The sequence below is a fragment of the Podarcis muralis genome, chromosome 8 (assembly GCF_964188315.1).
Source record: "Podarcis muralis chromosome 8, rPodMur119.hap1.1, whole genome shotgun sequence".
Taxonomy (NCBI): Eukaryota; Metazoa; Chordata; class Lepidosauria; order Squamata; family Lacertidae; genus Podarcis; species Podarcis muralis.
This window is the reverse complement of record NC_135662.1, coordinates 33,622,144-33,646,874: the sequence shown is the minus strand read 5'-3', so window position 1 is coordinate 33,646,874 and position 24,731 is coordinate 33,622,144. Positions and strand designations below refer to the sequence as shown.

Below are 24,731 nucleotides of genomic sequence, written 5' to 3'. Positions count from 1 at the left end.
CATGGGGGGAATGAGACTGCACCCACTGGTCCCACAACATCTACATGTTTAGCAAATGTATGGAAGGCATTTCATGCACGTGCAGACATATCTGCAGAAGGCGTCTTCATGCAATTAGGAACCTTGGGACAAGGAGTCTCACCTATGCATAAGTGTCAGGCCCAGAGTCGGCATGGCCAGGCAAATGCTGGGGCCGCCAGAGATGGCAGCAGTTGCTGGCATCACTTTACACCATTAAGCAAATTGCATACAGCCACTCACCACTTCTGTCCCAAGAATACGGCACTTGAGTATAAAAATAAAAAGGAATCCCTCTCTGCTGCCTGGCACACTTACTTGGGGACAACCCCAGGGTGCTATGGAGGTCAGTGACCACCAGAATATTTCAAGGAGCCCTAGAGGACCCCTTGCCCAGGGCTTCTTCCAACCTGCCATCAGCCTTGTGCATGAATCCTGAACACATGGACACCAAGGGCACAGCCAGTGGGTGCAATCTTGCTCCATCTCAAGCCATTCGGTTTATACAAAGGGGAGTTCATTCAAATCTTTTGTCACTTTTTTTTTATCTATGCCATTCAAATCTTGATTGTTTATAATGACTGAACTGGAAGTAGAAGAGAGAAAGTAAAGTGGGATTCAAAAGCGATGTTCATTGATCCAACAAGTTTTGGATATCATAGGGTAAGAAAAGAAGAAACAGCACATCTAAATGTTGGATCTTTGCTTCTCTAAATTTCCATGAAGATGGTATGGTCCAAATACATTGGATCAATATTTTATCTCTTTTGATTATGCCAGTTACTTTTTGCTTCTACTTGCCATTCTTTCTTGAGGTTCCCATTTCTGATGCATTTTTCAATGATGGAAGCATTTTTGTTGTTGTTATAGGTTGGTCTTTTCAGAATGTTTCGTTATAAATACGCTTATCTTCTTGCTATCGTCAGCAGCAACGAACCTGATACGGCAATTAAAAATACTTCAGCTCTGCATGTCATATCCCATACAATTGCATAATTGTTGACTTTTAACTCCCCTTATGAATTGGTATTTTGTAAAGTTATGAGTATGTAGGTACTGGCTTTCAAGGTTTGGACCTCCATCAGGATGTTCAGACACTTAGGGCATTTTCACAAGTGATACGAAAAATGTGTTCTTGCATTTCCTGAATCTGTAACCCAAGTGAAAAGTTGCATTGTCACGTATGTAGTCTGAAAGCACCTCATACTGTAGCATTGTTGAAGCCACGGAGATTTGGACATAATCAGAGCCTGGCTAGAAGACCTATCGGGTACTATGTACTTGAGTGAACCTTCAGAGATGAGGAACCCTGAGAATACTCAAGACTGTTAGAAAAACTTCAGGAAGACATTGGGCCTTACTACATTTGTTTCAAATCAGTAAACTTGAATAATTGTTTATTTACTTGGAGTGATCCACTTGTACAAGAATTTGTCTAAAATTCTACAGCTTAAATGCCACTCAGAGCATCAAAGTTGGAGGTTAGGAACATGTGACCCTGCAGAAGTTGTTGGAATACAACAAACCACTTTGCACCCCATTTTTCCTCTGGTAGTGTACATTGCCCCCCCACCACCACTGACAATTCTGAGTTAGATTAGAGTGCAAGATGGTGACTGGCCCACAGTCATCCAATGAGCTGAGTGGGCGGTGGTTGAACCTGGATCTCCCCAGCCCTGGTCTGACTCTTAACCATTACACCACATTTGCTCAAATCCTGTACATTTTTTTTCTCATAATGTAGTAGGTAGCTATGTATACCAAATCCCTATGTGTTTAGAATTAAGGGCAGGTAGTTCACGTCAAAAGTGTGCATCTTAATATGTATGGGGTAGAGTAAAAGATGGCAACAGAAGAGACCTTTGGTGCATGGATACCTTATTCTTGTTCTTCTGTAGCCTCTCATTGGCTGCATAGCCCTCATAATTCTGTAGTTGACTTTGCCATTATTGTATAGTACAAACATTTGTTTCCCTTTTGTTATGTGTATGTTGATTCCCTGGGTATCCTCAATGAAGTGTTCTCAGTAATATTTCTACTGTCTAAATCCACAGGCTTACTTGTGATATACTAGAAGCACCAGTGTTTTCTTATATTGTATTATAGCACCCCCCTTTTCGGATACCACATCGTTGCCATCTTTTTAAAGATGAAAATGTACAGTAACTTGGCTATGCACAACAGTTTAGTAACAGTAGTAGGTCATGGAGCATCTTATTGGAACCACAATGTCGTCAAAAGTATTTTACTTCATTACTTACTTTATTATTATTGATAGAGTTGGAAAACAAGCAAGGTTCATTGATCCCATATGCACACATTGGATGGTATTCAATGGTCCTACTCAGAGTAGACCCATTGAAGATAGTAAACACAACTAACTTAAATTCATTAATTTCAGTGGGTCTGCTGTCCATAGAACTTAGTTGAATACCACTCCTGCTTTGATTGTGGACTGCTTCTGACTCCTTTTCTCGATTATTGCTACTTGGATCAAAGTGCCTTTTCCCCATCTATAAGTAAAATATGGGGTGTTTCACTGTGGGTGTCCCCACACTTTCTTAAAAAGAAAAAATTGTGTGATCTTTATCTTTTTCCATAACCAATCGACATGCTGCAGTTATGAAAAAAAGGAGCTACTGAACTGAGTCAGGACAGTGGTAGCAAACACAATCAATACTGAACTTTAGTCTAACTACAGTTTCATTTCTTCTCTTTTAGCAGAGGACAGTTATGGCATGGATGGGAAGGCTAAGTTGCCAATCTTCATGGAAAATGTCAACTGGCAAGGACTGGAAGATTTGTACAGTGTGAATGAAAGTTTATATGAAGCCAGAAATGACTACAGACTTAGTCCTAACGACTGGACAAATTACTTGAAGGATGTAGATAGAATCTTTGCACTGCTGAACAGTTACTCTGAGCAAAATGGAGGAGCAAAGACTCAGGCTACTTATGCCAGTGGGTACTTGGATGAATCATCCACACCATTTGCCTTGCTAGATATGAGCTCTGCTGAATCAGACGAAGGTTCAAGTTGGTTGACAGCCCAAGAGGCCCAGCCTATTATGCCTACAGATTTGGGGACACTGGCTTTGAGCGCTATTATGTTAAGCCAGGAGAGCAAACCTGAATTAAGCAATGATATTCCTGCAAACGTGAGTCCAAACCTACCACACTGGAATAGTCACCAAGCCGACGCGTGGCTGGAGACCAAAGAACCAGTTCGTATTGAAACGGATTTCAGTGGGAATGACTTCACAGAGCTTGAGTCTAGCCATAGCTTCACCTTACAACCCAGTAATATTCTTCAGAAAGACTCAGCCCAAGACAGTGACTCTGCAGAAGATATTTTTGAAGAGCAGATCTATCTTCCCATGAATGCAGGGGCAATCCACCAGTTCATCATGGAGCATAAAACTGAGAGGGCGTTGAAAAAAAGGGAACATTTTCCAAATGCTTCACAGCGTCTAAGTGTAGAAGGCAGTGCCTCATCTCCACTCTCCTCAGATTAGATTGTGGTAAACCACACATTATTTCTTCTTTATTAATTAGTTGGCAAATAGTAGTAGTTATGACAACTGACATTCCAAATTTTGCTACTGTTAACTTTTTTTAGCAAAATGAGACCATGATATGTGCTCTGCATACACATACACAAACTCTTAAAGTGTAACTGAAGAAGCCAGAGTTCCAGTGTTAAAAAGAAAGTCACATTGCAGTGATACCCTGATTTTCTGCAGTATAAAGGCACCTGCAAATTAGTCTTTTGAGTCATTTGTCTTCTTGTTCCGCAAATGGCTCACCACAAATGAATGTTTCTGTCCACTTAAGCTCCCTGAATCATGGTTTTTTTTAATTAACCACTGAAATTTCATACTGATAAGAGTAAAATTATATTGCACTTTTATAATCTGTGTGCCATAGCTTTTATTAATCTGGTACATGTTCTTAGTTTTGCTAAATAGTGTGTAATTGCAACAAAATAAAGTAGGTTGGTAGCAAAAGCGATATGCAGCATGGATTATGAAAACCAATTATCTGAACATTGAGCAGAAAGCAATGTTTGGTTTTAAGCCTCTATGCTCAAATTGATTTTATGGTAATTTTTCTCAGAAAGAAGCAGCTAACAAAAGATGTAATAGAGAAGGTGTTATATTTTCAGATTTCAATGTATAAGGAAACTAATAAGTAATTAAGGTTTTCAAATTTTCGATTTATTTTGCTTGAAAGGAAGCTTAATTTTCATTAGGCAAAGACAAGCCTTGATGTGCTCGGAAACTACTCAGATAAGTTTTAGAGTTTAGAACGGGGGAGGCTAATCTGTGGTCTGTCATATGTTACTGGACTCTCATCAGTCCCAGCCAACATGGCCATGGGTCAGAGATGTTGTGTGGTGAAGTCCAAATCTGGAGGCCATGGATCAGCTACCTCTGTTTGTAACTGAACTCTCATCCAAAGAAGGGGACTGGTGTATGCAAAAATGTGCCTATACAAATATGCCATTGGCAGTGTTTCATACCAGCATGTTCAGTAAGCATTTTTTATGCAGGGTATAGTGGAGAGTCACTCAGTTTTTTACTCATCCCAATGGGAGACTACACAACTGTGAGGCCTTCTCTCTATGTAGTCATATGAATGCTGGATTATAGCCATACATCTTAATGCAGAGGCTTCTCAAACACAGGAAATCTCCAAGGTGCATGTGGAATAGACAAGGGCTTCTCCAGTGACTTCAAAAAGACGGAAAAGCACCATCTCCCATACGACCCACATTACTTAATGGATTGGACTGCTTTTGAACAAAACAGTTGAATGCAAAAATTGGTAACCATAGATTTAGAAGACGCAGAAGGTACGTAACTGCAGACAAACTCTTGAGTATAAGTTCGTTGCTTGATTTTGCCAAACATTTTTAGAGGTTCTTTTGAACCGCAACATTTGAATTATAAAATAGAGCAAAGTGGTATTTCTGTGTTATTTGATCTATAGGAGAGTACATGTCTTTATGTGTGGTAATGGAAATAGGGGTTTAAAAACTATTTGTTTTAAATAACACAGGATAAAATTGACAATTGCGTGTTCCTGGTGCTCAGTAGGCTTTTTAATAATTTTCAGGAAAAGCTTGTGATGGACTCTGTAAAGTTGTTGACATTAACTAGGTGTTTAATCATGTGTGTGTCACGAGCGGAATGACCGAACAAACGTATTTATGGGCATGAATGATGCTGTTTGTATATAGAGTGTCCATTATTAGACTTTAAACTGTGTTCTTGTAAAAAAAAATTATATTCTGCAATACTTTTATAGAACAATTCTGACTTCGGTGAAGTCTAGAAGCAATATTTCTTGAAATAAAGAGTTCCTGTACCTGTTTCATAGTAAAAAAAAATTGAGTGAAACCAAAGATTCATAAGGCTAACGTAGCAAATGTTTCCATACTTTCAAACATCAGTTACTGAAGACAATTAATTAAGTAAACTTTACATTGGTGTTGAGTAATGGTGAAGACCACTCACTATGCTCAGTTGTGAGTTGGACACTTTTACTGTATGTTTATGGGCAATAGTTACACAGTAATAGTATAATTTGTAGATTGCCAATTTAGTTAAAGTATTATGAAATCTCTAAAAACATCTACTGATGACATGGTAGGTTCAAAATTGGGATTCCATCTTATATTCCAGCATAGCCGACCAAAATCTTTAAATTTGATAATTAGGTTTATGCAGATTTGAGTTAATTTTATGTGGGACTTCTAAATAACCATTTTAAATAACCGTTCAGTGTTTCTATAGAATCCTAGTTGGATAGAACAATAAAAACAACTAGTTTCGATTGTGGTAGAAAAGTCTGCCACTATTTAGGACTGGAATAAACTCAGTAGTGTGAGACAGGCTAGCAACGAAGGCATCAATTATTTCAATTTTCACTCTTACAGCTACTAAATAATATAGGACACTTGTGTCACATGCCTCAGACGGCAGAAAATTGTTTGCTGTTCCTTACCAGCCATTGGATGTCACTGTGACACTACTGAACAACCTGCTCTGCTGCAATACACACACAGCCTCTGCAAATATGTGGGCATCTTTCCTAATATTTTTAAATAGTCAAAACCACCAGCATAATGAAGTCTGGTGGCCCTGATCTCTGCATTTTATAAACTAGTAGGTTGGGGTTGTTGGTTTTTTTTGTCATTTAGGTAACAGTTCCACATTGCACCTACTGATGACAGAAATTTATGTGGAGTTTAATCACTCAGCAAGGGGGGGGGGACTCATTGAAATTGAGTTTCACATTTTGTAATGCATCAGTTCCTGAACAAGCACAATTCCCAAAAACATTTGCATCCTGTTACAGAGGAAACTTCTGCACCAATCAACTTCACTAGATGAGAGCACATAGATATAATTTAGATGGGCAGATGAAAGCAATGTGGTGGGGAGTGGTACCTGTACTTTACTCATTTGACAATTAATTATACATAATTCCAAGTGGTAAGGGGCTGGAGGAGGAACTCCCCCCCCCCAAAAAAAAATAGAGCCTTTATAATAGCTAGAAATTTTCATCACTAACCTCTTATTGTTCTGTATATGCTTAGACTTTGCCATTCTAGAGAAGGGGGTAGGGAACCTGTGACTCACCACATGGCGTGCCTCCCATCTGCCCCATCAGTCTCAGTGGGCACCAGCCAGCCACCTACTGTTCCATCCTGCAACTGAGATCCGCAAACCCACACGTTCAAGGTTGAGAATGTACAGCAAAACACACCGAGAAGCCATTTTTATTTCAAAATGTTGTATCCAAGGGGTTCACTTGCAAAGAGATGTTTACAACAAATTTTGCCCATAATGTTTATTTTACAGGAACTTGCACATAGGTTTGGAAAACTCTTATTTGTTCCATGGACGTCTTAGTAAAAAGAAACCTACTGTATCCATCAAATTGCATTTTTGTTACCACAGGCACAGTAGCTAAACACTTTCCCGTTGGACACATTAAAAAAACAAACCATTTATGCAGTATAATCTTTTTAACTAGCTTGCTCCCTTGATTAATACCATATATTTCTTTTCAGGAACACGGTTTAGCACTACGGAAATGGGTCTCAATGAGTCCAAGTGAAGCTTATTGCCCCTTCCCCATGTTTCATTTTTAAAGAGTTTTGATTTAGCATAACAATTTAGTTTGAGCCAGGAATCTTGGGTTTAAAACAAAATCAGCATCATAATCCATGGTTTGTAGCCGGCTTATGATGAAACTTTTCAGAATTTAAAAATGAAACAAGGGGAGGAAAGGGGCACACCATTGCATCATGCAAGGACAACCAGTGGCAATGTCCCTTTTGCCTGGAAAAGAGAGAAGTAGCCAAGTATTTTAAAAGCTAACAACAATTGAAAATTGCATATTTTTGAAGTATTTCTAATTAAATAATCCCTGCAATTTTCCTCTCAGGTAGAATTACTACATATTTCCAGTAAGCCTCAAACATATGTGGTTACTGCACAGCTTTGCTAACTGCTCTGTTCAGCAGTAGAGTACTACCTTTTTTAAAGTTCAGAAGCCAAAAGGCATAGTTTGACTGTCTCCACTGACACTATCGCCATGTTCATTCAGTATTAACCTGACCAAATGATTGTGGGGGCTATTTAGAAGGAAAACTTGCCTATCACATCTGTTTAGCAAAACTGAAGCACAGTGTCTTTACTATCCTTTTCCTGAACCTTACATTTTCAGATCAACAGAGAACGAGTAACAGTCGATTTTTCATGCCTAAAGTACCTAAAGATATTGGTTTAAATTTTGTACTACTTCAGGCAAGCAACCAACATGTGGAGCAGAAGTGTGTGCCCAACCTACCAATAATTATGTGCACTTTTGTAGACAACAATGAGAATTTCAGAAGGCAAGCACATGCAGCTATTTAAACTTGTATGAAATATTCTCATGCCAGAGAAAGAATTACTTCATCACATTAGCACCAGGGCAGTATGTATCTAGTTCAAAAGGTAATCCAGTTGCATCTTTCATTATTTTCTCTACTAAAAGGGGGTGGGGAGCTTTGGAAGTGTTCAGAACAAGTCCTGGCCTTACACCCTGTGTTTTATGACAATGTATTGCAGGATACAAGAGTAGTAACACACACTATAAATACATAAATGACACAATGATCTGAAATAAATAAGCTCAGACTAATGCAGTACGTTGGAGGCAACTTTGGATAACATTTCAGATTTCAAGGGTGTAAAACCAACACTGATAATTGTAGATAGAAGAAGAACTTGAATATTTTTGAGGCAATATTAGGTTTGTATAAATATGCTTAATGCTACAACTATAAACATGTATTTACATTAATATTTATGGCTGTCTACTTCCATTTACACTATATACAATGTTATCAAAATATTTAGAACTTAAAACACTGTTGGAGAGGGGAAAACCTTCAATTGAAGTATTACATTGCTCCCCTAAAAGAGTTGTCCCCCTTCTTCCACATCTGAAAGGGGCGGCATCAAAGAAGACCAATAAAAGAACAGCAATGTGAAGCAATGAAGTTGTATGACCAAACCTCCTGCTACCGCTTTCAACAATCACAGTGACAGTGAAGGTCTCTTGACCATGAATCTTCACAGACATGCACACCACTTGGAAAATGCTGACTGAAGGGCAATTTATCCTTTGACTTGAAATCTGCATTTTCAACACATTTCCTTGAAATACGGGGCTACTGCTAGTTCATATGCAACCCTGGCTCCCTGCAAACCACAAAACCAGGAGCCAGCTTCATGAACATGAGTGCCTCCTCCTTAACTTTTCAGAACCACAGTGCCACTGATAATCCGTTGCCAGCACTATGCTTCCACGTTACATGTTCATCAACACAAACTGGGTTTTGAAGATCCGCACTGCATATGCACACTGCCATAGCAACCACTAACATCATTTATATGTGCATTACCTCACATGCTTCTCACTCTCTCTCACAGTATTTCCCTTAATGCTTCCTTCTGCTAGAAATGTGGCCTGAAACATTTGTCCTTTTCATATTTCCTCTTTGTAATGCCTAGAACCGCTGACAACTGCATCTGCAATGTGGGATTACGACATCCCACTGCATGTACAGAATTCCCTGTACAGCTCTTTAACTGTAAGAAGGAAAACCATCACAACCGAAATCCTTCATGACTTCAAATACCTTGATACAATACACAGCACAGCCTGTAGTACTTCCAAGACATAAACAACAATCTCAGTGAACACTAAGAAGCCTTTTTCATCTCACTGGGAATATACTACATCGACTATCTGGAAATTACACCCCAACAAAAACGAATGCATAACAAAAGAAATTTGATAAATTTAAATCGAACAAAACAAGAAAACCTGGAACTTTGGATCAAACTATATACAACACTTAGCTGTGTGATTCTTTCCATCAACAGTTTTAAAATATATAAAGTAAAAAAAACAAACCAAGTTAAATGGAGGAAGAGCAGGCACAGCTGCTTAACTCTTCCATCTTGCTATATGCCCACTCAGAAATCCACTTCCTTTCCAAGCTATTGCCCCACCTATCAGGAAAAGACAAGAGGGAGAATAGCATGAAAGAAGCTGAAGGGTGTAATCTTTGAGTAAACATGGGAAAGCATTAAGCATCTTGTCCTTGTGACAGTGCTCTACTCTAGACCTCTGGTTGGTTGGCACACAAAAAACCACCCAACTGTAAGATGGAAGAATCACACAACTATTATATATGTAGCTTTTGAATCTCTGTTTCTCCATACCTTGGAACCTATGTACACATGTATCCTCTAATACTGCAGCAAGGGGAGATCAGCTCTGGCTGCCCTACAGCCAAGCATCACTTGCCCAACAATTCACCCTTGGGGAATTGGAAAGAATTCAGTGCGCGTTACAGCAGGCCACATGGCAAAACAGGCATTTAATTGCACTATCACATACTCAGAATGACACTTGGTGCATGATGAGATATGTGAATGGCGATCTGTTCATTTGACAAAATAAGCAAACCACTGTGCAATTCCACCAGCTTTAGTTAACGTGAGACTCTTCTCAAATTGCCACAACCTCAAAAGGTCATCCTTTTTGTGTGTGTCCATTCACTCTAAGATAGCTTGGGTGTGGAATTGGTGAAAGCAGTATTAGAGTATCTGTGGCAGATTATCTCCTTGTTGCAAGAATATACAAATACCGAGCTGCTCTTTATGCACATATTTTAAACGCTTTAATATTACTATAGATTAATACTAAAATTACTGGTGGTTATAATTCTCTGCGCTAAACTAAAAAATACTACATCATCATGCTAGAATTAAATGAATTGAACAGGTTTAAACTACTATGCCTTAGAATATCAGACCATACCCAGTGTATTTAACTGTTCTATGGTTTCAAGTACTCTTTATTTAAAATATAACAAAAATGCCCCCTTTTCTAATTCAGATGATTTGAGAAATTTTGAGGGAAAATAGAGACACAGAACAAAAAAGTTATCCAATCCAAGTTGCATAGCTGAGACTGGTTTTAGTTGTGCTTTGAAACAGAAGTCAAAATAAATACTTAACTCCTCCCAAGTCCAGGAGTTGTGGATGCATTATCCTACTTGTTTTGTAACTTTGGATATTCATTTCTGTCAATCTTGAGTTCTGCCTTTTGTAACACTTGCCTGGAACTTGGGGATTTAACAGACACAGCTGAAATACTTACAAACATGTTTTAAAACTCCCTTCCCAAAAAGGGAAGAAAGAGCTACCTGGGTTGTTTTGAGGTTTCCAGCCCTCAGATAGGTCATGGCTCTGTGCATTAAGCTTTGTTGGTTTGTTATCTGTTGCAGATCAGGTTAAGAAAAAGAAGGCACGGGTGTTTCCAAAGGCCCCATACTTAAAAACTGACCAACAAATCAAATTTGAGGTTACCAAAGGGCTCTATATCTCAGGAGTGGGTACTTCTGAAGCCTTTTCATCTGGGGCATTTATTGCTTCTGTAAGGGGGCCAGGATAGGTCTGCGCTATGTAATGCATCCCTAGTGACGGACCAGCATCTTCAGTATGTTCGCCTTGAGAGCTAAAAGTGGGGCAGGATCTAGTCCGTGCATAGTTTTGCTGAGCTCCGGTGTTCCCCACCACCTCACTCACTGTGTTGATAGATGAGCCCCTCCACATCTGCCTTTGAAGCTTCTCTTCTTTGTATTTAATGGAGTACCAGGCAAGGAAAATGAACAGGAATCCAACACATTTTAGGCCAGCAGCCAGACCAAAGTAGACGAAACGAAACGACGTCACATCATATTCCCAACATGAGCCTTGCACACCACATTCCTGTTGCCACAGCATGCAGGTCGTGTCAATGACAGCTCCAAAATAAATTGGAGTGGGAATGTATGCTGAAATAAACAGGAAGATTAAGATTAATTGACTCCCAGATTAAAACAGTTAATATACAATTGTATAATAAAACCGGTTTGCTTTGCAAAGGCCAAAATACTTTGCAAAGAACTACACATACCTAAAGTTTAAGAAGGGGCAAAAGATCTTGTGGATGATATTTACCAATAAGTGGGTTCAAATGTAGCAAAGCAACTTACTCAACTGGGTTCCAAGCCAAAACTAGTGTCTCAAATTTAACTCCATCCAATTACGTATTTTTGCAATAATTTTCCTAAATAATATGATCTGAAACAATAAGTTACCCGCCCTACATGACTACACTTACCAAGGGTTCTTAATAAAACAAATTGCATCCCAAGTGCAAAAGGCCTCTCACCATCTTCCACAGACCTAAAAAAGACACATGGTATTTTAAAGCCTTAAACTGCAAGGCATATTTAGTAATACCTTCAATTTCTCTTAATTAAAAAAAAAAATCCTTATTGAGAAGAAGTTCAGAGTGTGAGTCCACTTATTAGTATACCAAAAAAAAGCATTCACAGAGTTAAGTGCAAACAAGGCAGTTAATAGACTCAAATCCAAAGGTTCACATAAAGTAATTTTAAGTGATGAAGCAAACTAAAAAGCTTTGCATCCTGATTGAATCAACTCTTTTATCGGGCTTTGTTTTCTATCCCCATTAAATTGCTTCTCCACCCTACTTTGGAGCGCTCAGGGCAAACAAGAATTTGGAAGCCAAAGGCAGCAAAGGACTCACTTTTGTTTCCTCTGTGATATCTGTATTCCTTTTATGACTTTTATTCTGTTTCTACTAAATTGTATCATTTGATGAATGTAATAAATGGACTGAATTTATCCAGGAAGAAAAGTAGCTTCCATGCTACTTCTAGGACCTAGGTCATCTTAGAAGTATTGTGTCAAGCCAGCTGAGAAGATCACAGATCATCTTCACCACTTCTTCAACCCATTAAAATTATTTTTTAAAAAAGGAGTTCACCATATACATTCCGAACTAGTGAGGTCAAATAAAGCAGCGGATCCACTTCTTCCCGACTGAATCCCCTCCTAGATTGTTTATTAAGTGGTTTCATCTGCAATGGCCCACTCCTACTGTGTCCCTCTCTCACACTTGATCTTCAAGTGCCTCTGTGAACTGGGTGCATATAACTAAAATATATCAAAGGGGTCACCTCGATATCTATTATCAGATAAATGAGGATAAGGCATATCCTGCTGAAGACGACACAGACCCCCAGAACCTGGTAACAGCATGCTATCCCTCTAATAAAACTGTAATAATTCAGGCACCTCTCACCTGAGTGTTACTATGATTGCTGATGGCTGTGCACATGCTGTGATGAGCGTAACAATGAAGAGAAAAATGAGGAATGGAATGAGTGTATTGCAGGTTCGATTACACTTCCCAGACACAGCATAACCATTCTCATTGAGATATGTTTTGACGATCACCACTCTCAGCTGACTGCGCTGTCCAACTGTCGGTGGTGTAATAACTTGTCTGCTTTGGACACAGGCACATTCTGTATAATTTCTTATCTGTGGAACATCAAAGACAAGGAGCATCAAATGCCAAGGTTTCTTGTTTGTATTTTATGCTTCCATTGAATTGGCACAATATGCTAGCTAGGGGGAAAGTGAAAGTGACTTATTGATCTTATGTTGTCTTATAAAGCTAAGGAAGGGGCCAGGTATTTATAGGAAAGAATCAGTGTAAATGATTAAGCACTCCCCCCCCCTTCCACCCCCTACTCTCTCCTAAAAAACAACACCTGCACACACCTGTTACCTACACAAATGCAGGTTTGGAACATGTGCTTGCAGAGGTAAATTGGAGTTCCATCCTATATAACCATGCAGTTCCTTGTGGGCTAGGACAAGGTTCCCAAACACGTGATCAGCAAGCTTCATTTGTGCGGTCTGTGGCATGCCTGCATTAAATACTCATTTTGATTTTTAACTGTATTTTTACAGCGCTTATTGCTTATATGGAATTCAAATTGTAATGCAATAAAATAAAATCCAATAAATAAAAGGAGCAATAGAAATGCAGGCAGCATCCAGCACAGCCCATTACAATTGCCACAACAAGCAAGAAAACCACTGAGTGGTCGGTCCTCCAAGACCCTCAACATTTTTGAAGAGCTCCATGAGGGGGAAAGTTTGGGAAATACTGGGCTAGAAGTAATGAGCTGCTAAAGACATTAGAGTCTAAGAGAAGTCAGTGCAGAAATCAAGGCAAAAGAAGTTAGTTCTTTAAACACACTATGGTGGGTCTGGCAGGAGAGGTTAGGATGAAGTAGAGTTATGTAATATTAGAGCTGGGCAGCACAAGCGGGAAATCAGGCCAGGAGTAGAGCTGGACGACTGAGTAGGATAGGCAAACAAGGATATAGCATTGAGCAACTTGGGGGGAGTAGCAGATTACACAACCATTTAGCTAGAACAACCTTCTCCAACCTTGCTTCCCCCCAGATGTTGTTGGGACTACAACCTCCACCATCCCTGGCCATTGGCCATGCGAGCTGGGAATGATGGGGGTTGTAGCCCAGTAACATCTAGGAGGAACCAGGGTTGGAGAAGACTGAGTTACAGCTACTGATTGGCTAGTTTGGGGCAGGCTAGCAGCTTCCCTGAAAAAGATTGGCTGGTGGGGTGTTTAATCAGTATAGGTCGCAAAATCCAAATGTACTGCCTCCCTGAGTGGAAACACACCCCCCCCCTTTCTGTGTGTTCTAAAAAGAGCACTTACACATCTTCAGTTAGTTATGGAAGGAAGGAGACCCTCCCCTTTTAAAAGAACAGGATCTTAAGGCAGAAAGACTATAATAGCAATTGGAATTAAAGAATGCCTGAGGTTAGATCATTTGAAGAACAGAAGCCCTCCTTGGCTGTGAAAGCACAAAAAGGTTTTGCAAAACTTGTAAGCTGAATATTACGTCTGAAGAAGAAGGTCTCCTATTTCAGTCTAAGATATTTTTCCATGCTTAAGGCTGGGGATCTCATTCAGTAGAGGAGCAACTGTCATTTTCTGTTAAGCTATATGTCAGTATCTTTAGGAACTTGCCTTATGTCAAGTCAGTTCATTGGTCTATCTAGATTAGTGGTGTTGGCACTGACTAGCAGTGGCTCTTTGGGGTTTCAGCATATACCAGGGGTTTAATCTGGGACTTTTTGCCAGAAAAGCATGTGCTCTGCCGCTGAGCTAATGCCTGTCTCGTGAGTGAGTGGTTTGGGGATGGGTAGCATTGAAAATGGAAGAAAGGGGTAATGACCTTACTTGCTTAAGTGTTTTTCTGCATGGCATGAGAAGTAGAGTTTGTGTACTTGTGGGTATCCTTACCCCTGTGCTATGATTTCCACTGCTGATGCAACCAGCCAGACAAGGGTTGAAATATGTGATTCCATCTGACCCACAAACAGGTTCATATTCATGGATTTTGCAGCCACAGTTGACGTTACAGCTCCCAGTGAGATTCCTATGTGCCATGGTGAGTGTAGGACTAAGGAAAAAGGAGATTACAGTACACATTAGGTGAAGAAAATGTTCAATAGTTATAGCTGTAAGACCAGGGGAACCACTCTGAGACCTGCGTGCATATAAAATAATAAGAATAATAAGAATAATACTACTACCATTTGTCAAACGAAAAGTGACTTGTGAGATGTGCCCTGCCCCATTTTCACTAGAAGTCCTGCCTCCTTTTAGGACAGGTTTAGGATTCCTTACAAATGTGATATTTTGGAGTGCTGCATTGTGGGTCTGATTACACCATTTAAGATCAGACTTGCCTGCCTCTTGTATCAGCAACAGCAAGTATTAGAACTTATCAACAATATTTCTCAAACAGAAATACTGATTGAACTTTTGTGTTCTTTGTGTTTATTGGTTGGGCGTGACTGGAGCTCCTAAGGTTTTGGGGTCATATGGGGACGATGACTTGAAACACAATCCATGGGGTCATGGGCAACAAGACAAGTATCCAAATGGATCACAACCCACCCCAAAAACAATGTTTAGGGTGGTGAAATAGCACTTTGAGGGGGCAGGAATCCTACAAGAGGCAGGATATCGAATAAAGGAGGTGGGACACCTGTCACTTTTAGTTTGTTCCTTTATTCTGAAATATTCCCGCATTGGCACAGATACTTTAGAAATTGTTTTCTCCAGTCATACAATTACTAATATATGATACGGCCATTAATTTTTATGTAGGTGGATCCACATTTTATGTGGCACTGCAGGAACACTAGAGTTCACTGCACTTACACAGCAATTATATGAAGGGAAGGCATGGGGCCCCAAACAATCAAAGATACATGGAGTGAAATTCTTTGTCCATTGTGTATTTGGACATGTGCATCTTCACACTTTGCTTTTACACAGCATCACATGTAGATGTGGTCTTATTGCTTGATGCAATAAGATGCAAATGAGCTCTTAGTTACTATTGCTAGAGGAGAAGAGCTCATGCTTCTACCCTTGAACAAAAGGAGTCTGGTGGCCGTCCATCTAGATGGAGTTTAGACCATTTTCAATATGCCAAATCTTGACTAAGATCATTTCTGATTCCAGAACCATTCAGATACACATCTTGCTTAAACTGACTAAATAATAAAAGTTCCTAACTATATAGTTGTTATTGTTTCAGTTTTGTTGCCTGCAAATTACTTGAATTATTATTATTATTTAGTATTTAGTATTTATACCCCATTCATCCAGCTGGGCTTCCCCAGCCACTCTGGGCAGCTCCCAACAGAATATTAAAAACCACATCTGTCCCTCAAAAACATCTGTTTAGTAAGCATACATACCTGCATAGCAGAAAATGAAAATTCCAGTCATCTATTATTGCATAAGTTAGTAGGAAAGTACCATAAATATCAATAAAAAAGATGCAGCACAGGTTTCCATAGAAACCTGGACTTGGCCCAGCAAGACAGCTTATAAATATTTAAATAAAATGAATAAATAAGACTTGTAAGAGTCTGAGTCCTTTGCCTTTTAAAATGATCTTTAATCATTGTAGTTATATTGTGCCCCAGTGAGCTAATATTACTCTTATGTACAATGCTACCTTCTATAGGTTTTTCTACGCAATGTATTTATGTACTTTTAAATTATCTGATTTTTAAAAATACATTTTATTAAAGGTATTCTTCAGCTACCTCTGCATTTTCTAATTACTGTATTTATAGTATTGGGCTAAAGTATTCGCTTCAGTCAATTATACCAGAGGCAAGACTAAGTTTTGCAGTAGAAGAAAACAAAAAGGGTGCTTCTTTTGTCTGCAGCAGAAATTCTATTGAATATTCATGACCAACACTGAAAAGACATCACTGACCAAAGCTCACTGCGAAGCTCAACAAACAACTAACATTCTGCAAAACATAAAAGCTTTTTGAAAGCTGATTATATTTACACATGTCTTTTATGAACAGTTCGATACTGTTTGAATAAATAAGCAGTGAACTCAAATAAGAACACAGCACTGAGAAACTTTTGAGTCATCATTTTGTTTTATGGTGAGCACTGGATTTTGAAGCATTACTTAGCTCTCATTGGGGGAAGGGGGATCAAAAAGGTGAATTAGATTTCTAAACGAAGTGTTGTTCACCTTCAGTGTTACTCAGGAATTTGAAAAACAGCTCTACATTTTAAGCAGCGACAGTGAACGCAACTGCCACATAAGGAGCGGAAAAACCCTTAGGGTTATTTCAAAGATGGTGTGGTTTTATTTTTTCAAAATAGGATGAAAATGATGAACCACAACAGTAGCCTTTATCCAATCAAGTGTGTGACCAAAAGATGCTCAGGCGAGGGGAACTCCTTGTTCCTCCTCTCCACACAGCCCTCCTGACCCCCCCCCCCCAAAAAAAACCCACATTCCTGAAGGTTGGGGGATTCTCCAGAGGCTAGAGTAGAAGTGGGGAATTTGGGATGGGGGACAGGCCAAGCTTCACTCATGCAAGCCTCCCTCTACCTGATTTTCCCCAATTCCCTTCTCCAGTTTCAGCTCTTCTGGTACTTATTTCAGGCCTTTCCTGAGAGTCCACAGCTCTTTGGGAGAGGCTCTTTGGGAGACTTCTGGGGGTGGATGAAGAGGGCTTTCCATTGCATCATAAGCACAAGGGGGTATAGGCCTATATTTGGGGAGATGGACCCCCAAGAGGGATGAGTGCGACTACGCCTAATACATTGTAAGCATGCAATTCATAGAAGGAAGCTCCTTAAGCAGCGATTAGCTACAGCTCCCTATGGAGTGTATCTTCGGAAGCAAACCTGGATTTGCAAAATGTACGAAATGGTCCCAAGTGCTTTGAGGAGATGCCGTCCCTCAAAAGCACAGTTGCCCAGCGTACGTAGTGAAAAATGTGGGAAACCGCCAACTGTCTGCAGCGCGCCAGACGTGGCTCCTCTCTCTGGCAGAAAGCATGCTGCCACAGATGGTCAGAGAAAAAGAGGGAGCCACGAAATCGCAATCCTGCTTGGACAAGGAGGGCAGGGAAATGTGACTCCAAGGAGCTGCTGGGGTTGTTAGTTGAGGGAAACTCCCCCCCCCCCCCAAGCTCTGAGAGAGAAAGAGAAACAACATTCCTGCTCTCTGAGGAGACACAGGAAGTGCCAAGCTCCTGGCCCAATCTCTCTAAAATGAACTCCACCAGAATCCCAAAAGCCCAACTGCAAACACCACAACAACACCACCACTACCTCCTCATCCACAATCGAGACTAAGGGAGACAAATGAGTACAAACACCCTCACACACAGGCAAAAAACTAATTACAATCACCCAGAACAAAAGACAGAGGAGCGGAACACTGAAGACTAGAATAAAGTAAAGAAATTCCCCTCAGACAGCCCTCCTATCGAAGTAGTGGATTATCCGAGTCAAGTTCTGGAGACAACTTTGCTTCAGTTACTTTCTGCAAAGATACTAAAATATTCACCAACTCATCCTTGAGCTGCATTTCCAGTCATGTAGATTACAGTCCCCCAGACCAAAACAGATGGACCAGAGACAAAGTCCCAAATATTAATACATTTAATTTGCTGTGCCCTAAAGAAGCCTACATAACAAAGGAGGCACAAAAAACTGAATTGTTGCTGTGATTGATCTTTGCTTCAAATTACTGATCAAGGTTAAGAGAGAAGGAACTGAAGCTGTTGAGCCTGGCACTTTAAGAAGTGGAGTAATGACTGATTTCTGGCTGCCATTTGGAACATTTTGTGAACTCCTTCAGGCTTGTCATATAGCAGTCAGATACAGCTGCAGCCAGCACAAACAACAACGTGAATGTATCCAGCTTGTAAACAACAGGCCCCTCACTAATGAATTTACTTGTGAACAACTCACTGTTGTCACTGCTCTTTTTATTTTTCCATTTATACTCAATGCAATGAAGACTAGCCTGTTTGTCTGATATAAGAAGGATCCTTTTGGATCAAAGGAAGGGCCACTAGCTCCAGCATCCTATTCCAAGAGTGTCCAGACTGAGGGTTTGGGGAATCCTGCAAACAGGACTCAAAAGCTTCTTGGGCTCTTCTATCCCCCTGGCCCCATCTTCCTCATTGTAGAAAAATGTTCTTACTTGGCATTCAATGCTAATGCATGTTTTAATCCTCCATCTTTCTTTAATTACCTGTATTTCTCATTTGAACGTAGGTTTGGATACTCTGCATTTGAATACTCAAGCACTTCATCTTGATTTATAATTTATTGTACCTTTTGTGCTTCAGTTATTAACAATCATGCATTAAAAACTGAATAAAAATACCTTTATATCAATGAAGGGCAACAAAGGATTGCCATTGTCTGTCCCACACACATGCACACACCAGGAACTGAAATTCAGAGGCACTGGAACCTGAATGTTCCATTTGACTATCATAACCAATGTCCGCTTTCTCCACAGCATAGATAATATTATAAACCTCTAACTACACCCCTTCTTAGCTGCCTAAAAAACAAACTTCAGACACAATGGTCTAGCTCCCAATATCTATCCTAAGATATAATACACAGAAAGTCCTGGAGTTTTCAGATGATAATGGGAAATTATGACATGTCAGCGTAGGACTGAGTGTGTCAACATAAATTTACGGAATATCCTTTCAGCCTTCCAGTAGTTTCCCAACTTTCTGCAACCAAGTGCAAAATCGAAGAGTAAGAAACACAAAGGAATATTAATGTTTTTCCCAAGCTGAAAGCTGTGTTTTTACACTGAACCATCAATACCGTAGTTACCCTTCCTATTACACTGGCATTATAGTTTTAGGATACATACATCTGCCGAAAAGCAAATCTTTTTGCAGCATTTGTTTATGTCACAAGGTTTTAAAGAGAAGGTTCTGCTTTTGGTCCTGTGCATAAGAAATAAATCCATTTACTAGAATTTATAGAGCACCTACAGCTGTGTTACAGCTATGAAAGGAGAAATAAGACCCTTCTCTTAAGAGTTTAAAACCTAAAAGAGAGGATTAAAAAGGATATGATAGGCAAATGTGAAAACATGCGGATATGAGAATGTAAGAGCGCTGCTGGAGCAGACCATCCAGCCCAGTACCCTGTTTCCAACTGTGGCTAGACAGATTCTTCAAGGAAGCCCAAAAGCAGGACATGAAGGTCACAGCATCATTTCTCTGACTCCAGGACTAACTTGTGGCACAGCCCCCTTCTCTCTCCCAGCATCCCCTTTGAATGGGTGGGTGCAGGGAATTGGGGAACTGGTTGGTGTCCTTTTAGTCCCCTTTAAGCTCCTTATCTTCCTAGCTGCCTGATTTATATTTATACCCAGGCATGGCACTGTGGCAATACATTAATTATACATGAGTGACAAATGCCCTTTAAACATTTCCCTGTACCAGGGATTAGGATCGGTTTCCAGTCTGGAGACCATAGGCCTAAATAAATTCTTTCTTCACATATGCTTTGGGACCTGTAAATCCAAACAGCAGCACTCACTCCCAATGTCCCTGGGATCTCAATGTCACTGATTATTATGGTGTTTATATTTCCTGCTCCCTGTTGTTCCTGTTGCTAGTCGCCTGCTACACCCTGATGGCTCCTCCAGGTGCCTCCGAATTGGAAAAGCCTGCAGGAACTCAGGAGCTGTGGAATTAGTTAGCAGCTCTCTTGACAATGCAGGCCCCATAAGGCTGCAGGCTTCTGTCCATCCACTTACCCCTCCCTCTCTCTGTGTGTCCTAGTGCCTGCGGAATTTTGCTGAACACTTCTGTTTTCACACTGTTTCTAATTTAGTGGAATCTACCATACAAGACCTGGATGTCAATGACTGCCTGGTCTCCAATATCCCAAAGTCTGTGAATCAAAGATGGGGCCTAGTGATGTCACGAGGTGGCTAACTCCTGAGTGGGGGGAAAGGCCGGCAAAAGGGCACCCCGCCGCCCTGCGGAGGCTTTGCGCAGCCATCCCGAAGCTGGAACAGCGAGACGGAGGGCTGCGCAGCGCCCCGTCTCGCTGTTTTGGCTTCGGGGACAGCAGGCTGCTACCCGCAAGCCTTGGGAGCCCAGCGGGAACTCCCGCGGGCTCCAACGGCTTGCGGATAGCTGCCCAAAGCCCAGGGTATGCAGCTCTATGCTCCCCAGGCTTCGGGCTGCTGCCTGCTATCCGCAAGCCTGAGGAGGCCGGCGGGAACTCCCGGCGGGCTCCGCAGGCTTGCGGAGAGCTGCCTGAAGCCCAGGGTGCACAGCACCGTGCTCCCCAGGCTTCAGGCTGCAGGCAGCTATCCGCAAGCCTGCGGAGCCCAGCGGGAGTTCCTGCCGGCCTCCTCAGGCTTGCAGATAGCTTCCTGAAGCCTGGAACGCGAGAGGGGTTGGTGCACACCGACCCCTCTCGCTCTCCAGGCTTCAGCAAAAGCCTGCATTCGCTCCATAGGACGCACACACTTTCCCCCTTCATTTTTGGAGGGGGGAAAATGCGTCCTATAGAGCGAAAAATACGGTAATTTCTAATCCCTTGCCTTACCTGAACTGTAAACCCTTCAATAATGTGGCTGTCTGTGAGAATCCTGCTTAGCAACTGCATGCTTCTTTACTTCCAGAAATAAGAAGCAAGTCCATTGACTAATATTGGCCACAAAAATGCCTTTTTAATAAAACTACCATTAGAGGAAAGCACATACTAGAGTTTCCCCTTGACCTAACACAACAAGCCATTTCTCAAAAGATGCAGTAGAAATTGAGAAATCTTTCTAGGGGGAAATACATTTCAGCACAGCCTTTGAAAGAAAAACACAAACAACAGCTGTCAACATGCCAGAGTCAAGCTTCAAATCAGTTTATTGAACCGTTTTATAACTATAAGCCATAAAACTTTATTTCCCCTGATTTCTCATTATTATAGCAGAATGTGTTCCAGCCAAATCACCATTAGCATACAGGCACAATTATGGCCTCATAATGCAAATGATATACATTAAGATATATTACTGAGGATAAAGTCTGAATATCAAAATTTATTGCTACTCATAGAATTATAGAGTTGGAGGAGATTTTGCGCAGCCTATCTAATAAAACTCCCTGCTTGGTACAGGAAATCCAGAATTAGAGCATCCCCAACAAAAGGCTATCCAGTCTCTGCTTAAAGGCCTCGAGCAAAAGTGAGTCTACTATGCCTCTAGGTCAGGGGTCCTCAACCATTTTAAACAGGGGGCCAGTTCACTGTCCCTCAGACACTGTTGGTGGCCGGGCTATAGTTTGAAAAAAATATGAACAAATTCCTATGCACACTGCACATATTATGTTTGTGGTGCACAAAAAACAGAAAAACAATACAATATTTACAATATACTTTAAAGGCATTGCACATGGTGACATCATGGGCACTAGCCAATTTGCTCTGTTCTGCCAGAAATATAAGGATCTCCATCTGCAGAACGTGAACCTTTTCAACAAGATATATTTGGATTAAATGCAGTGCAGTTGCTCTAAGGGTGAAGACATTGGAAGAGACAGCATAGGCAGAGCATAGCCATCACGACTAGTAGCTGTTGATAGTCCAATCCAGCAACTTCCACAATTTCACTTGGTGCTGTGAGCATGTGGTTGCCATGGGCTTAGAAGTATGTGGCAATGGGGGGGGCACTTGTGTTACATGCAGGTCTTTGGAGAATAAACTCCGATTGCAAGAAATGGTCAAAGGAGGAAGAAAGAAGGGGAGGGCGGATGAGAGGTGTGTGTAAGGGGGGCAGGAGAGGAATGACCAGGTCCACTTAAAGGGAGAGGCTCTTGGAGATTTCTGAAACCCCAACTGTTGGGAGACAAGGGAAGTGACCGGGGAAGGGGACCTCCCTGCCACTTGGCCACAGGCGAAGGCGAAGTCTGCAAGCACTGCCGACCAGAAGGAGAAGCTACAATGGAAGTAGCAGCCCTCGCTGGGATCCTGCAGAGAATCCTTGGCATCGGCACTGGCTGTTGCCGTGGAGGACTCCGCTCTGCTGGAGGCAGGCAACGGCCAGCATGGGTCTCTTTCCCCTCAGTGCAAGCAGGTGCAACTCCCAGGTTAAGGCTCAGCATATTGATTCCGCTCAGCCACCACCACTGCCCTCACGAGTCCAGGTGACTGTGGCTTGGGGATTTGCAGGAAAGGAAGTGGGTCTCCAGGTAATCGTATCTCTCTTAAGGCAGGCTGTAAATGCACAGGAGAGTGTGACAGCATAACGACTCCCCTTCTCTCCCGTTCCCTGCGATTTGACGGGGAACGGGAGAATGAAAAGCAAAATGTGGTGCTCGAAGCCAAATGACTGTCGGGGGAATAGTTGAGTAAGAAACTGTCTTTGCGCAAGAAAGACGAAGGAAAGGAAACCGGGGAAAGAAAGGGAAGCGAGAGGAGCGGCTTTTTGGTTGAAACTGCCAGGAAGCAAAGTGGGGAGGGCAGGAAGTGCAAAGCGAACCAAGGAAAAGAGGCCGCTTAGTAAGGCGGTGGGAAGAGAGGAGCATGGAATGAGAGAAAACCTCGGGGTTCAGTCCACAACAGCCTCGCAGCTCCTGGGGCTCCTCCGTACCTCGTCAAGCTAGAGCAGCCTCTCTCCCGACTGATGAGGCCTCGCCTTCCCCAGCCCTCTGGAGCCGCGTCTTCCCTGGCACCGCCCACCATGTTCCTGTGCCGCTAAAGTTTTGGGCCAAGATCTGTTAGACAGCGGTGGGTTCTGCAATTGCCGGGCGGGCTGGGTTCAGGACCCTGGCAGGCTGGATGTGGCCCGTGGACCATAGTTTGAGGATGCCTGCGCTAGGTAATTGGTTCCGCTGTCATACTTGTTTCTCCACTGCCAAACTGCTCTTATTAAGATGTTTCCCCTAATGTTCAAGCACTTTCTATTCTCTGGCCCAGAGGTTAGTGTTTGTCCCAAATATCTAGCATTCTGAGTCAGATCTGTCTTATTTAATATAAGACAGGGTTACTCTGTAAGACCAGAACAAGATGCTATTTCTCCATTTTTCTGCCTTTGCTGAACATAGGCATGCACATACAGTCCACAAGGAATTGTAGGACCTCAGGCTGAAAAAGGTTCTCCACACCTGCACAAAAGCTTCAAATTGTGGTTATCTCTCTCCCTCTCCCCCCCCCCCGCCCACTCTTTTTTGATTGCCACATTTAATGTCCTTATGAAATAAGGCAAGTTTACTACCATTATATAAGCAGGCTAGCTTTGATGAAAGCATGAATTATTTAGAAAGCCAAAAGATACTTACCCGGTAGTATATGGTATGTTTATCCCCCCTAGATTAATGCTTTCGCATCCAACAATGAACAGTGTTGAAAAGCAGAGCAAAGACACACCACTGCAGATCATTGCCAGCTTTGCAGACTCTCTGGCACTGAGCTTGAGTTTTTTTATAATGTAGCCCCCTAAGACAATACCAACACCAGCGCTTGGAACAATGATCACACCTGATTAAAAGGAAAGAAAAGGGTAAAATTAAAACACTTTCTATGTTACAAAGGATGAAAGAATAAAAGGGGGTGTGGAGAGAAAAACCTTTCCCACCAGTGTGGCTGTGAAATTTTACACTATTTTTATGATAAAACATTTAATACCCCATCCTTAAATTCAAGCAGGACTCTCAGGGTGTCATGCAAAAACAAAACAATATGACCCCATTGCCTAAGGCTGGTTCTCACACCACCAGATGAGGTGATAATTGGGCAATTTCATGATTGCCCCCCACACATTAAATCTGCTTAAAAGCCTCAGAGGTCCTGTCTGTGGACTCACCATCCAGATCCATCAGAGTGGTCAGAACTAGAGACAGCTCATT

General features: G+C 41.4%; 2 protein-coding genes across 12 annotated transcripts in view; one reads left to right on the top strand and one right to left on the bottom strand.

The window, feature by feature from the left end:
* The window catches only part of SULF1 (sulfatase 1), a 98,962-nt gene extending 93,569 nt beyond the window's left edge, over window positions 1-5,393 (top strand). For 6 of the 9 annotated variants that reach the window (XM_077932932.1, XM_028736748.2, XM_028736744.2 and 3 more), the window contains one exon: window positions 2,740-5,393. In XM_077932932.1, coding sequence (XP_077789058.1) covers window positions 2,740-3,533 — 794 coding nt within the window. In that variant the 3' untranslated portion in view covers window positions 3,534-5,393. The remainder of the gene's footprint in view (window positions 1-2,739) is intronic. The other 3 variants (XM_028736749.2, XM_028736751.2, XM_028736750.2) reach the window with 3 other exon arrangements.
* Window positions 5,394-6,789: 1,396 nt separating this feature from the next.
* The window catches only part of SLCO5A1 (solute carrier organic anion transporter family member 5A1), a 62,187-nt gene continuing 44,245 nt past the window's right edge, over window positions 6,790-24,731 (bottom strand). For 2 of the 3 annotated variants that reach the window (XM_028736753.2, XM_028736752.2), the window contains exons 6-10: window positions 24,165-24,363; window positions 14,794-14,953; window positions 12,748-12,989; window positions 11,758-11,822; window positions 6,790-11,428 (exon numbers count right to left, since the gene is read on the bottom strand). In XM_028736753.2, coding sequence (XP_028592586.2) covers window positions 10,971-11,428; window positions 11,758-11,822; window positions 12,748-12,989; window positions 14,794-14,953; window positions 24,165-24,363 — 1,124 coding nt within the window. In that variant the 3' untranslated portion in view covers window positions 6,790-10,970. The remainder of the gene's footprint in view (window positions 11,429-11,757; window positions 11,823-12,747; window positions 12,990-14,793; window positions 14,954-24,164; window positions 24,364-24,731) is intronic. The other variant, XM_028736754.2, reaches the window with a different exon arrangement.